This window comes from Carettochelys insculpta, chromosome 13 (assembly GCF_033958435.1).
Source record: "Carettochelys insculpta isolate YL-2023 chromosome 13, ASM3395843v1, whole genome shotgun sequence".
In the NCBI taxonomy this organism is placed as follows: Eukaryota; Metazoa; Chordata; order Testudines; family Carettochelyidae; genus Carettochelys; species Carettochelys insculpta.
In genome coordinates, this window is record NC_134149.1 from 72,410 (window position 1) to 84,683 (window position 12,274).

The 12,274-nt window shown below is 47.9% G+C and overlaps 1 protein-coding gene across 3 annotated transcripts in view; it reads right to left on the reverse strand.

Annotated features, from left to right (window-relative positions):
- The window catches only part of GCNA (germ cell nuclear acidic peptidase), a 97,459-nt gene that overhangs the window by 31,833 nt on the left and 53,352 nt on the right, over nucleotides 1-12,274 (reverse strand). For all 3 annotated transcript variants that reach the window (XM_075008056.1, XM_075008055.1, XM_075008057.1), the window contains exon 8: nucleotides 7,575-7,719. In XM_075008056.1, coding sequence (XP_074864157.1) covers nucleotides 7,575-7,719 — 145 coding nt within the window. The remainder of the gene's footprint in view (nucleotides 1-7,574; nucleotides 7,720-12,274) is intronic.

Here is a 12,274-nt window from a genome sequence, read left to right on the forward strand (position 1 = left end):
GAGACGTAATGGAATAGTCGCTAATGGTTCAAATGGACATCTGGATATTGTATCCAGAACTCAGTCGAGACTCCAAGGTGGTCATATAGGTTTATGAGGAGGGAAAAGGTTGGCGAGACCTTTTGGAGTATGCACAGTTATTGGGTGCGCAAATACTAATGTCCCATCCGTTGTGCGTCTAAAGGCCAAGATGGCTGCTAAGTGCACCTTTAAAGATGGCAAAGCAAGTCCCTCTTGCTTAAGATAAAGTAAGTAGTCCAGAATGGACTGTATGGGGGCTTCTTCTGGATGCACACCCTGCATGGAGCACCATGCCACAAAACATTTCCACTTGTATGCATAAGTCTTCCTCATGGAAGTTCACTGACTGTGCATCAAAACGTGACTGACATGTTCAGAACACAAGGCCTCTGAAGGGTCAAACCAATTATCAACCAACCCATGAGGAGAAGTGTGTTTGGCTGTCGATGCATCAACAAATCTTGGTTCTGTGTAAGTAGACCTGGAATGATGGGGATCAACCGTGGAGGGCATGCTGACATGCGCTGCTGGATCGGGAACCAATGTGGTCGAGCCCAGGCCGGAGCTATGAGGATCAGATCAGAAGAGACCATGATGTCTTGCTGGCAGAGGAGCAGAGTGCAGTGCTGTTGTGGACCTGTGATCCCATCTTCGCTACAGTTGCATGTTGAGATGGTCGGGCCCAATATCAATGGCTCAATGTCTGGTTGGCAGTTGGTTTCAAATGGAGTGCCCCAATGAGCAGTTCTAGGGCCAGAATTGTTCAACATCTTTATTAACGACCTGTATGAAGGGATGGATTGCACCATCAGCAAATTAGCAGATGACACTAAGCCAGCAGGAGAGGTAGATAAATTGGATGGAAGGGACAGGGTCCAGAGTGACCTACACAAATTGGAGGATTGGGCCAAAAGAAGTCTGATGAGGTTCAACAAGAACAACGGCAGAGTCCTGCACTTGGAACAAAAAAATCACAAGCATCGTTACAGGCAGTGCAAAAGAAAAGGACACGGAGACTACAGTGAATGAGAGGCTGGATATGAGTCAACAGTGTGCCCTTGTAGCCAAGAAGGCTAACAGCATATTGGGGTGCATTACGAGAAGCATTTCCAGCAGATCTAGGGAAAGAGAAGTTACTCACCTGTGTAGTAACGATGGTTCTTTGAGATATGTCCCTGGGGGTGCTCCACCTTAGGTGTCGGGCTTGCCCCAGCACCACAGATCAGAAATTTCCAGCGATATCTCGTCGGGTCGCGCATGCGCGATGTGCGTCGGTCCTTCGAGTGCTTTCGGTCATGTGCACGATCCAGTCCACGCCAGTTCCTCGATCAACCGCCCCGGATGCTCCTGAACAACACCAAGCAGAACTCCGAAGCGGAGAGGAACAGGGGGGTAGTGGAGCACTCACGGGGACACATCTTGAAGAACCATCATTACTACACAGGTGAGTAACTTCTCTTTTGTCTTTGAGTGGTCCCCATGGGTGCTTCACCTTAGATGACTACCCAGCAGTGACCCCAAATATGGAGGTGGGTACCCGATTTATGTGCAGCTTGCCCTTGAAAGGACCACTGTTGATAGATGCGTATCCTCATCCACCACCCGGTGCATCGCATAGTGCTTGGCGAAGGTGTCGTAGGATGACCAAGTCGCTGCTCTGCAGATGTCTTTTAATGCGATTCCTTTGAAGAAAGCTGTCGATGGCACCATCACTCTAGTGGAGTGAGCCCTGGGCGGAGCTAGCAGAGGGGTCTTATGGAGCTCGTAACACAGTTTTATGCAGGATACAATGTTATTTGTAATTCTTTGTGAGGACAGACCTTCCCCTTTTGATCTGGGTGCGAGAGACACCAGACGTCTGTCCGTTTTCCAGAAGGGCTTAGTTCTGTCTATGTAAAAGGCCAATGCCCTCCTCACATCTACCAAGTGCAGCCGCACTTCCTTGCTGGAGGTGTGCGGTTTAGGATAAAATGAAGGTAAAACTATTGGTTCATTAATGTGGAACTCTGAGGCGATCTTTGGAATGAAGGCCAGGTGTAATCGTAAGATTACTGCTTCCTTTAAGAATATTGTGTAGGGTGGCGTTGCCATTATTGCTGCGAGTTTTCTCACCCTGCGGGCTGATGTAATTGCGAGAAGAAAGATTATTTTTATGGTAAGCAACCAGAGGGGTACTGTGGCCAATGGTTGAAAGGGTGGTCTAGACAGCGTGTCGAGGACCAAGTCCAAACTCCATGAAGGTGATAACGGCTTCCGAGGGGGGCATAGGTTTGCAAGCCCCTTTAGGAACTGTGTGGTAATGGGATGGGCGGATATGGTTGGCCCTTCCTCTCTGTGTTGGAACACTGATATAGCTGCGAGGTGGACCTTTAATGAGGGTAGAGAAAGTCCGTCTTGTTTCAGCTCCAGCAGGTACCCTAGAATTATGGGAATCGAGACGTCTAGAGGAGCCAATTGCTTGGATGAGCACCAGGATATAAATAGTTTCCATTTCTGTGCGTAAGTCCTCCTGGTGGAGGCCCGCCGACTGCACTCCAGGACTTCTTTTACTCCTTCTGAGCATGTGCTCTCTAAGGCGCTGAGCCATGGATTAGCCACGCTTGTAGGCGGAGCATTCGAGTATGTGGGTACACTATGGACCCCTGACTCTGCGTGAGAAGGTCCGGTACTATCCGGAGAGGGAGTGGCGGGCAGCATGACATGCGCAGGAGCAAGGGAAACCATTGCTGTCGGTCCCACGTTGGGACTATAAGTATCATGCGTACCTTCTCCCTTCTGGCTCTCTCTAGAACCTTGTGAATGAGAGTTGTGGGAGAAAATGCGTACAGCAGAGGACCCTTCCATGGGACCATGAAGGTGTCCCCCAAAGAACCCTGCCCGATGCCTGCCCTGGAGCAATACTGTGGACATTTCTTGTTGGTGTAGGTGGCAAACAAATCGATTCGGGGAAAACCCCATCTGTGAAATACTTCGCGGAGCAGATCGGAGCGGATTTGCCACTCGTGCGTGAGAGCAAAGTGTCTGCTTAGTTGGTCCGCTTTCACATTGTGGACACCCGGCAAGTATGAGGCTTTGAGCATTATGTTGTTGTCAATGCACCAGTTCCACAATCGGACTGCCTCTGCGCATAGTGCATGAGATCTGGCCCCTCCTTGACGACTGATATAGAACATTGTGGAGGTGTTGTCGGTATTGACTCCGACCACTTTGCCCTGCAGATATTTTCGAAAGCGCCTGCATGCATTGAACACTGCTCTGAGTTTCAATATGTTTATGTGCATTGCCATCTCTGCTGGGGACCATTGCCCCTGTGTCACTCTGTTGCCAATGTGCGCTCTCCATCCTATGTGGGATGTATCCGTTGTGAGAAAAACCGCAATTTGCGGCTGGTGGAAAGGCACCCCTACTAGTAAGTTCTCGGGGTGCACCCACCATGCCAGGGACTTTTGCACTTCCATTGTGGGCGATACCATTTTGTGGATGGTGTGAATCATTGGCCTGTAAATGCTCGCCAGCCAGTGCTGTAGGCCTTGCATGTGTAGCCTAGCATTCTGTACCACAAACGTGGTAGCCGCCATGTGCCCCAGAAACTGTAGGCATGTGAGGATTGGCACTGTGGGGCTGTACATCATTACCTGCACCAGGGATTCGAGAGTGTGGAAACGGGCATCGGGCAGATATACTTTTGACGTAGTAGAGTCTACGCGTGCCCCTATGAACTCTATGTTTTGTGTGGGCTCAGTCTGATTTCAGGAAATTGATGACTAGGCCCAGTGAGGTAAAGGTCTTTGTAGTAACGTCTATCATGCGCAGGACATCTGCCCTTGAGACCCCTTTCAGTAGGCAGTCACCCAGATATGGAAAAATAAATATGCCCTGCCTGTGTAAATAAGCTGATACTACTGCCAGCGTTTTGGTAAAGACTCTGGGCGCCAAAGAAAGACCAAATGGGAGGACTCTGTATTGGAAGAGCTCCCTGCCCACTTTGAAACGAAAAAAATGTCTGTGTGCTGGGTGGATTGTTCTGTGGAAATACGCGTCCTGTTAGTTGAGGGCTGCGAACCAATCTCCATCGTCCAGTGCCGTGACTATGGAGGCAACTGTAGTCATCTTGAAGCACTGTTTGCGCAAGTACCGGTTGAGAGCCTGTAGGTCCAGGATTGGCCTCCAGCCTCCTGTTTTCTTCTCTCTTAGAAAGTATCAGGAGTAGAAGCTTTTCCCTTGGAATTCTTCCGGGACTCTCTCCACCGCCCCTATAAATGTGAGGTGGTCTACCTCTTGCTTCAACCTTGTATCATGAGAGGGGTCCCTAGGGAGGGACTGGGAGGGGGTTTTGGCAGCGGTAGTGATTGGAAAGGGATGGCGTATCCCTTGGCTATAATTTCCAGCACCCATTTGTCTGTCGTGATGCTTTGCCATTGAGGATAAAATGGTTTGAGTCAGTGGTGGAACATATACTGTGATTGGCTTTGAGTGATGGTCTTGGTATTGCAGTCCTTGACATAGCCGTCAAACTTGCTGTCTTGGGAGTTTGCCCTGAGGGTGTACGCCCTTGCTGGGGACGCCGTCTGGGGGCCCTATACTGCTGTTGCTGTTGATGGCGCCCTTGATCATAACCCCATTGGTATTGCGAGCGCTGGGGTTGGCGGTGCTCTCGGTGCTGACTGTTTAGTGATTGGAGCCCCAGGCACTGCTGTATGGCCTTTCCGCTGCTATGAGTGGTCAGCGGCTCACGGCCCTGTGCCTCGCTCGTCCTGCTCACAGATACCACCAGCAAGGATCGAGCTGGGGAAAGCTTCTTTTTCTTGTGCACAGAGGAGGTTAAGGAGGCAGCCTTCCTCTTATGCGGCCCTGACGGCCCTTCCCTTTGGGGCTTCTCCGACGGTTCAGGCTGGAGGGCCTTGTCAAATAGGATCATCTTTAATCTCATTTCCCTGTCCTTTCTTGCTCTGGCTGTTAGTTTAGAGCAGTGAGGACATTTCTAGGGAACATGGGCCTCTCCAAGACAATGAATACATTTACTGTGGCCATCAGAGGCAGGCATGGACTGGCAGCATGATTCACATTTTTTAAACCCCAGCGAAGACATCTCTGTCAAGGCATTTAACTCCTTTCAATGTTAAATAAGGTAGTTAGCAGCTATTAACAGTCACAAAGGGGGATAACGCTTACGGTCGTCAAGATAGTGGACCGCCTGGGGCGGCTGCCTCCTTCCCCGTCTTTCTTTCCTCCCCCTTCTTTTCTTCTTCTAAAAACTATATATATAAGAAGAAAACCAACTTTAACAGTCTTAGTAAACCAACGAGTAACTATTAACTATATTAAAATGATTTTATCTGTCTCAGGCGTTGGAGCTGGAGCGGATTCTGTCTGCAGCCGTTGGCGGTTGAGAAGGAACTGGCATGGACTGGATCGTGCACTTGACCGAAAGCACGCGAAGGACCAACGTGCATCGGTGCATGCGCAACCCGACGAGATACCACTGGAAATTTCCAATCTGCGGCGCTGGGGTGAGCCTGACACCTAAGGTGGAGCACCCACGGGGACCACTCGAAGTAGTTATTATCGCTCTGTATTTGGCACTGGGGTGAGGCCACATCTGGAGTACTGGTTCCAGTTCTGGACCCCAGTATAGAAAGAATGTGGATGCATTGAAGTGGATTCAGCAGAGGGCAACGAAAGTGATTAAGGAGCTGGAACACAGGACTATGAGGAAAGACTGAGGGATTTGGGCTTATTTAGTTTGCAGAAGAGAGGGGCGATTTGATAGCAGCCTTCAGCCTCCTGAAGGGGGGCTGTAAAGAGGATGAAGAGAAGCTGTTCTCAGTAAGTACACATGGCAGAACAAGGAGCAATGGTCTGAAGTTGCCGATGGAGAGGCATAGTATGGATATTAGGACAAACTATTTCAGCAGGAGGGTAGTGAAGCACTGGAATGCTTTACCTAGACAGGTGGTGGAATCTCCATTCCTAGAGGTTTTTAAGTCCTGGCTTGACAAAATCGTGGCTGGAATGATTTAGTTAGGGTTGATTCTGCTTGAAGCAAGGGGTTGGACTAGGTGACCACCTAAGATCCCTTCCAGCCCTAGGATTCTATAATTCTATGTTAGGTCTGGCTGCCAGAGCTACAAAAGACTTTTGATCATACTGTCTGTATAAGGACTTCTGACTATATGCTGACTTCAGTGCTGGAGCCCATGCCAGGATTGTCAGTGCCATGGAAAGAACTATGCTTCTTGGCTCCAAGTTGGCATGTTTGAGCTCAGCAGAGATCCATGAAGGACAGTGCCCAGAGTCTTAGTGGTACTCACTTTAAAGGAACTCAGTTATTATACTGCAAGCATTTTTGAGAACTTATGGGTTTCCCATAGGGTTTGGATACAGGAGGACTAGCTGTCTGACACCATCAGGGCTTTGCATCAGGATTCATACTTTTTGATGCCAGGAAAACCCACCATAGTGTCCTTCAGGTCACCTGTACTGTTGGCTAAAGGAGCCTGAATGGAAACTTATCAAAAACTGTTAACTCTAAAGATTTTTGTTAGAGGGTTATTTGTTTTTTGAGAGAGAAAAAAAACTAGGTAATTAGGACAGTAAATAAAGACTGAAGGAAAGGTAATTTATCTGTTTTTTTCCTGTCAGGAAGGTGAAGAGGCTGCACTGCCACAGAGCCCCATCTGCAGCCAAAGAGGTTACAGAGGGAAATGAGGGGTTATATTACATGAAAAAGGCACCACAAGACAGCTACTGTGCATGCGTGAGGCAACTAAGCACTGCAACTTAAAAATGTCTGTTCATTGGCACAGGGATACACCAAACCTATAGTGGAGCATCCACAAGGACACGGAAGACCCATACACACAAGTGCAAAAAGAGTGAACACTCAGTAAGGTGAGTCTAGCTTCACTTTTGAAATGCTGGGATAGGCTAACCCAAGTACCCATCATCTGGGTAGCCTGTTCAGTTCGAGAGCCAACAACAGCTATTCCAAGCTGTCATCCATGCAAGCACTTGCTACTGATCTCCAGAGAGCTGGCTGCTAAAAGTGGCACTGTGCTCTTCGATTCCAACTTTCTGGACAGAAGTAGGAGCCAGATTAAGATACCTTGATTAGGGTCCATTGCTATATAACAGTAAGTAGTATTCCACTGCAATGGGGGCTATACAACTACCTTCAGATAAGAATGAAGGCTCTATAAAACCAGGTGCACCCAAGGCACATAAAATCTATTTTCTATATCAACAACAGGCATAGTTAGAGGGATGTTACATGACTGCAAGTTCGTTTCCCTGCAGTAATGAATGGGTCAGAGGAAGTCTATCTCCACAAAGTTGTTAAGAGAAAAATCACACTGAGAAAGTTTGATGACTCCCAGATTACATCTATGATAAATCCCTTTTTAAAACTCTAATATCTTAGACCCAATTCAAATAGAAGCACCTTGTTACAAGGCTGAGCTTCATCTAGTGAGCTAGAAGCAATTATTTCACAGAGAAAATTAGTTAGCAGGATAAATGTTTTCTTTGTCCACAAATGTGTTTGCAAAAGATACCTTTTGCTCAAAGATGGTGCTGTTATAAAGAGTGTAGAGCTTCTGCGTCAAGTCCTCCTTATTTTTCCTGAAAGTTTTCACATATTGGGATACTGGGTTGGACAGCTCTTGTAAGAAACAGCCTGATACTCCACACAGATTCCTTCTGCATAAACAACAGCAGCAAAAACATAAGCACATTTGTTGTCACAGAAGTCAGAGAAAACCTCATTATTTAGCATATAACAACTATTGCTCTTTGAAAAGTCTTTGTGGATCCCAATCTAGGTGTCCCTGTTCCTCCTGCATGTGAGACTGCAATCTTTTAAACAGCTGTCAGCTGCATGTGTTACGTCCTTATGCCCCACACATAAGCTACATCTACACGTGTATGCTACATCGAAATAAGCTATTTCGATGAATAGTGTCTACACGTCCCCCAGGGCTGGTGCCGTTGACGTTCAATGTCGATGTTGGGCAGCACCACATCGAATTAGGCGCGGCAGGGGAGCGTCTACACGCCAAAGCGGCACACATCAAAATAAGGGTGCCAGGAACAGCTGCAGACAGGGTCACAGTGAGGACTAGCACTTCCGGGGCAACAGCTAGCCGCTCCCTTAAAGGGCCCCTCCCAGACACATGCAGCCTGCACAGCACGCGGTCTGCAGAGCCACAGGCACGCACACCTGTCGAAGCAGTATGGACCCCCCAGCAGCAGCAGCAGCAGCAGCCGCCGCCGCCAGAGGTCCACACAGCCGCCCCTGCAGGAGCAGTGCTTGCCCTGCTCAATGCTATGCAAGAGGCAGCTGACCACCTTTTATTCACAGAAGAGGAGCTGCCCCCAGGGGAGGAGGAAGCAACCCCAGACCTTGCTGCCCTCCAACCCCACCCCCTCAACCGCACACGCCGCCGGCTGTGGAGCTACCCCATGAGCACAGACTGGTGGGAGCGGCTGGTGCTCGGCGAGTGGGACAACGACCGCTGGCTCCAGAACTTTCGCATGAGCCGGCAGACATTCCTGGAGCTCTGCCAGTGGCTCACCCCCACACTAAGGCACCAGGACACCACCATGCGGCGTGCCCTCATGGTCGAGAAATGGGTCGGCATCGCTGTCTGGAAGCTGGCCACTCCAGACAGCTACCGATACGTGGGGCAGCAGTTTGGCGTGGGCAAGGCCACCGTCGGGGCTATCCTCATGGAGGTAAGAGGACCTGGGGGAGGGCAGCCCTGGGGGGGAAGGCCAGACACACCCTGCACACCCCTCACTGGTGCTCTCCCATGTCCTTCCCCTGCAGGTCGTCCACCCCATCAATGCCCTGCTCCTCCACAGGCTCGTGCGGCTTGGGGACCCGGATGCCACCATCGCGGGGTTTGCCAGCCTGGGCTTCCCAAATTGCTTTGGGGCTCTGGATGGGACCCATATCCCCATCTGTGCCCTGGAGCACAGCGGAGGACGCTCCCTGAACAGGAAGGGCTACCATTCTGTGGTCCTCCAAGCCTTGGTGGACAGCCGGGGCCGCTTCCTGGACATTTATGTTGGGTGGCCTGGCAGCACCCATGACGCCCGGGTATTCAGGAATTTGGGCCTGTGCCGCCGGCTGGAGGCGGGGACCTACAACTCCCAGCGGGAGATCCCTGTGGGGCACACCACCATGCCCCTCTGCATCGTCGCAGACACAGCATACCCCCTCCAGCCCTGGCTCATGCACCCTTACACAGGCCATCTCTCAGCCAGCCAGGAGCGCTTCAACACGCGCTTGAACCATGCACGCCAGGTGGTTGAGCACACTTTTTGCCGCCTCAAAGGGCGCTGGAGGTGTCTCCTCACCTGCCTGGATGCAGGCCCCACCAACATCCCCCAGGAAGTTGACATAATAGGCATCTCAGAAACATGGTGGAATGAGGACAATCAGTGGGACACTATCATACCGGGATATAAATTATATCGGAAAGACAGAACAGGTCGTGCGGGTGGCGGAGTGGTACTATATGTGAAGGATAATATAGAATCAAATGAAGTAAAAATCCTAAAGGAATCAAAATGTTCCATAGACTCATTATGGATAACAATTCATTCCTCTAATATGAATATGGCATTAGGAATATATTACCGACCACCTAACCAGGACAGTGATAGTGATGCTGAAATGTTAAGGGAGATTAGAGAGGCTATCAAAATAAAAAACACAGTAATAATAGGAGATTTCAATTATCCCCATATTGATTGGGTGCATGTCACCTCAGGACGGGATTCAGAGATTAAATTTCTTGAGGCCTTAAATGACTGCTTCTTGGAGCAGCTAGTAAAGGAACCCACAAGGGGAGAGTCAATTCTCGATCTAGTCTTGACTGGAACGCAGGATCTGGTCCAAGAGGTAACTGTTACTGGACCGCTTGGAAATAGTGACCACAATATAATAACTTTTAATATTCCTGTGTTGGGAAGAACACCGCAGCGGTCAAACACTCTGGCATTTAATTTCAAAAAGGGGAATTACACTAAAATGAGGAAGCTAGTTAAACAGAAACTAAAAGGTAGAGTAATTAAACTAAAATCCCTGGAAGCTGCATGGAAACTGTTTAAAGACACCATACTAGAGTTCCAACTTAAATGTATACCCCAAATAAAAAAACACAGTAAGAGACCTAACAAAGAACCACCATGGCTAAACAGCCATGTTAAAAAGGCAGTGAGAGAGAAAAGGGCAGCTTTTAAAAAGTGGAAGTCAAATCCTAGTGAGGAAAATAGAAAGGAACATAAACACTCCCAAATTAAGTGTCATAATGTAGTAAGAAAAGCCAAAAAAGATTTTGAGGAACAGCTAGCCAAAAATTCAAAAAACGATAGTAAAATGTTTTTTAAATACATTAGAAGCAGGAAGCCCGCTAAAAAAGCAGTGGGGCCCTTGGACGATAAAGATATAAAAGGAGCGATCAAGGAAGACAGTGCCATTGCGGAGCGATTAAATGATTTCTTTGCTTCAGTCTTCACGGCTGAGGATGTTACAGAGGTTCCTAAATTTGAGCCAGCCTTTTTAGGTGACAAATCTGAGGAACTCACTCAGATTGAAGTGACATTAGAGGAGGTTTTGGAGTTAATTGATAAGCTGAATAGTAACAAGTCTCCAGGACCAGACGGCATTCACCCAAGGGTTCTGAAAGAACTCAAATGTGAAATTGCGGAGTTATTAACAGTGGTTTGTAACCTATCCTTTAAATCCACTTTGGTACCAAATGACTGGAAGACTGCCAATATAACACCAATATTTAAAAAAGGCTCTAGAGGAGACCCTGGCAATTATAGACCGATAAGTTTAACATCAGTACCAGGCAAATTAGTAGAAACACTAGTAAAGAATAAAATTGCAAGGCACGTAGAAGAGCACGAATTGTTGGGCAAAAGTCAGCATGGTTTCTGCAGGGGGAAGTCGTGTCTAACTAATCTATTAGAATTCTTTGAAGGGGTTAATAAACATGCGGACAAGGGGCACCCAGTGGACATAATATACCTAGATTTCCAGAAAGCCTTTGACACGGTCCCACACCAAAGGCTTTTATGTAAATTAGGTGGTCATGGGATAGGAGGAAAGATCCTTTCATGGATCGGGAATTGGTTAAAAGACAGAAAACAAAGGGTGGGAATAAATGGTAAATTTTCACAATGGAGGAGGGTAACTAGTGGTGTTCCCCAGGGGTCAGTCCTGGGACCGATCCTGTTCAACTTGTTCATCAATGATCTAGAAAATGAGGTAAGCAGTGAGGTGGCCAAGTTTGCAGATGACACCAAGTTGTTCAGGACAGTCAAAACCAAAAGGGATTGTGAAGAACTACAAAAAGATCTCAGCAAACTGAGTGATTGGGCAGCAAAATGGCAAATGAAATTTAATGTGGGTAAGTGTAAGGTAATGCATGTTGGATAAAATAACCCAAATTACACGTACTACATGATGGGGTCAAATTTAGCTACGACAGATCAGGAAAGGGATCTTGGAGTTATAGTGGATAGTTCTCTGAAGACATCCACGCAGTGTGCAGCGGCAGTTAGTAAGGCAAATAGGATGTTAGGAATTATTAAAAAAGGGATAGATGATAAGACAAAAGATATCATACTTCCCCTATATAAAACTATGGTACGCCCACATCTTGAGTACTGCGTGCAGATGTGGTCTCCTCACCTCAAAAAAGATATATTGGCATTAGAAAAGGTTCAGAAAAGGGCAACTAAGATGATTAGGGGCTTGGAACGGGTCCCATATGGGGAGAGGCTAGAGAGACTGGGACTTTTCAGTTTGGAAAAGAGGCGATTGAGGGGCGATATGATAGAGGTATATAAAATCATGAATGGTGTGGAGAAAGTGAATATAGAAAAATTATTTACCTTTTCCCATAATACAAGAACTAGGGGACACCAAATGAAATTGATGGGTAGTAGGTTCAAAACTAATAAAAGGAAATTTTTCTTCACACAGCGCACAGTCAACCTGTGGAACTCCTTGCCCGAGGAGGCTGTGAAGGCCAGGACTCTATTAGGGTTTAAAAAAGAGCTTGATAAATTTTTGCAGGTTAGGTCCATAAATGGCTATTAGCCAGGGATAAAGTATGGTGCCCCTAGCCTTCAGAACAAGGGCAAGAGATGGATGGCAGGAGATAAATCACTTGATCATTGTCTTCTGTTCTCCTTCTCTGGGGCACCTGGCATTGGCCACCGTCGGCAGATGGGA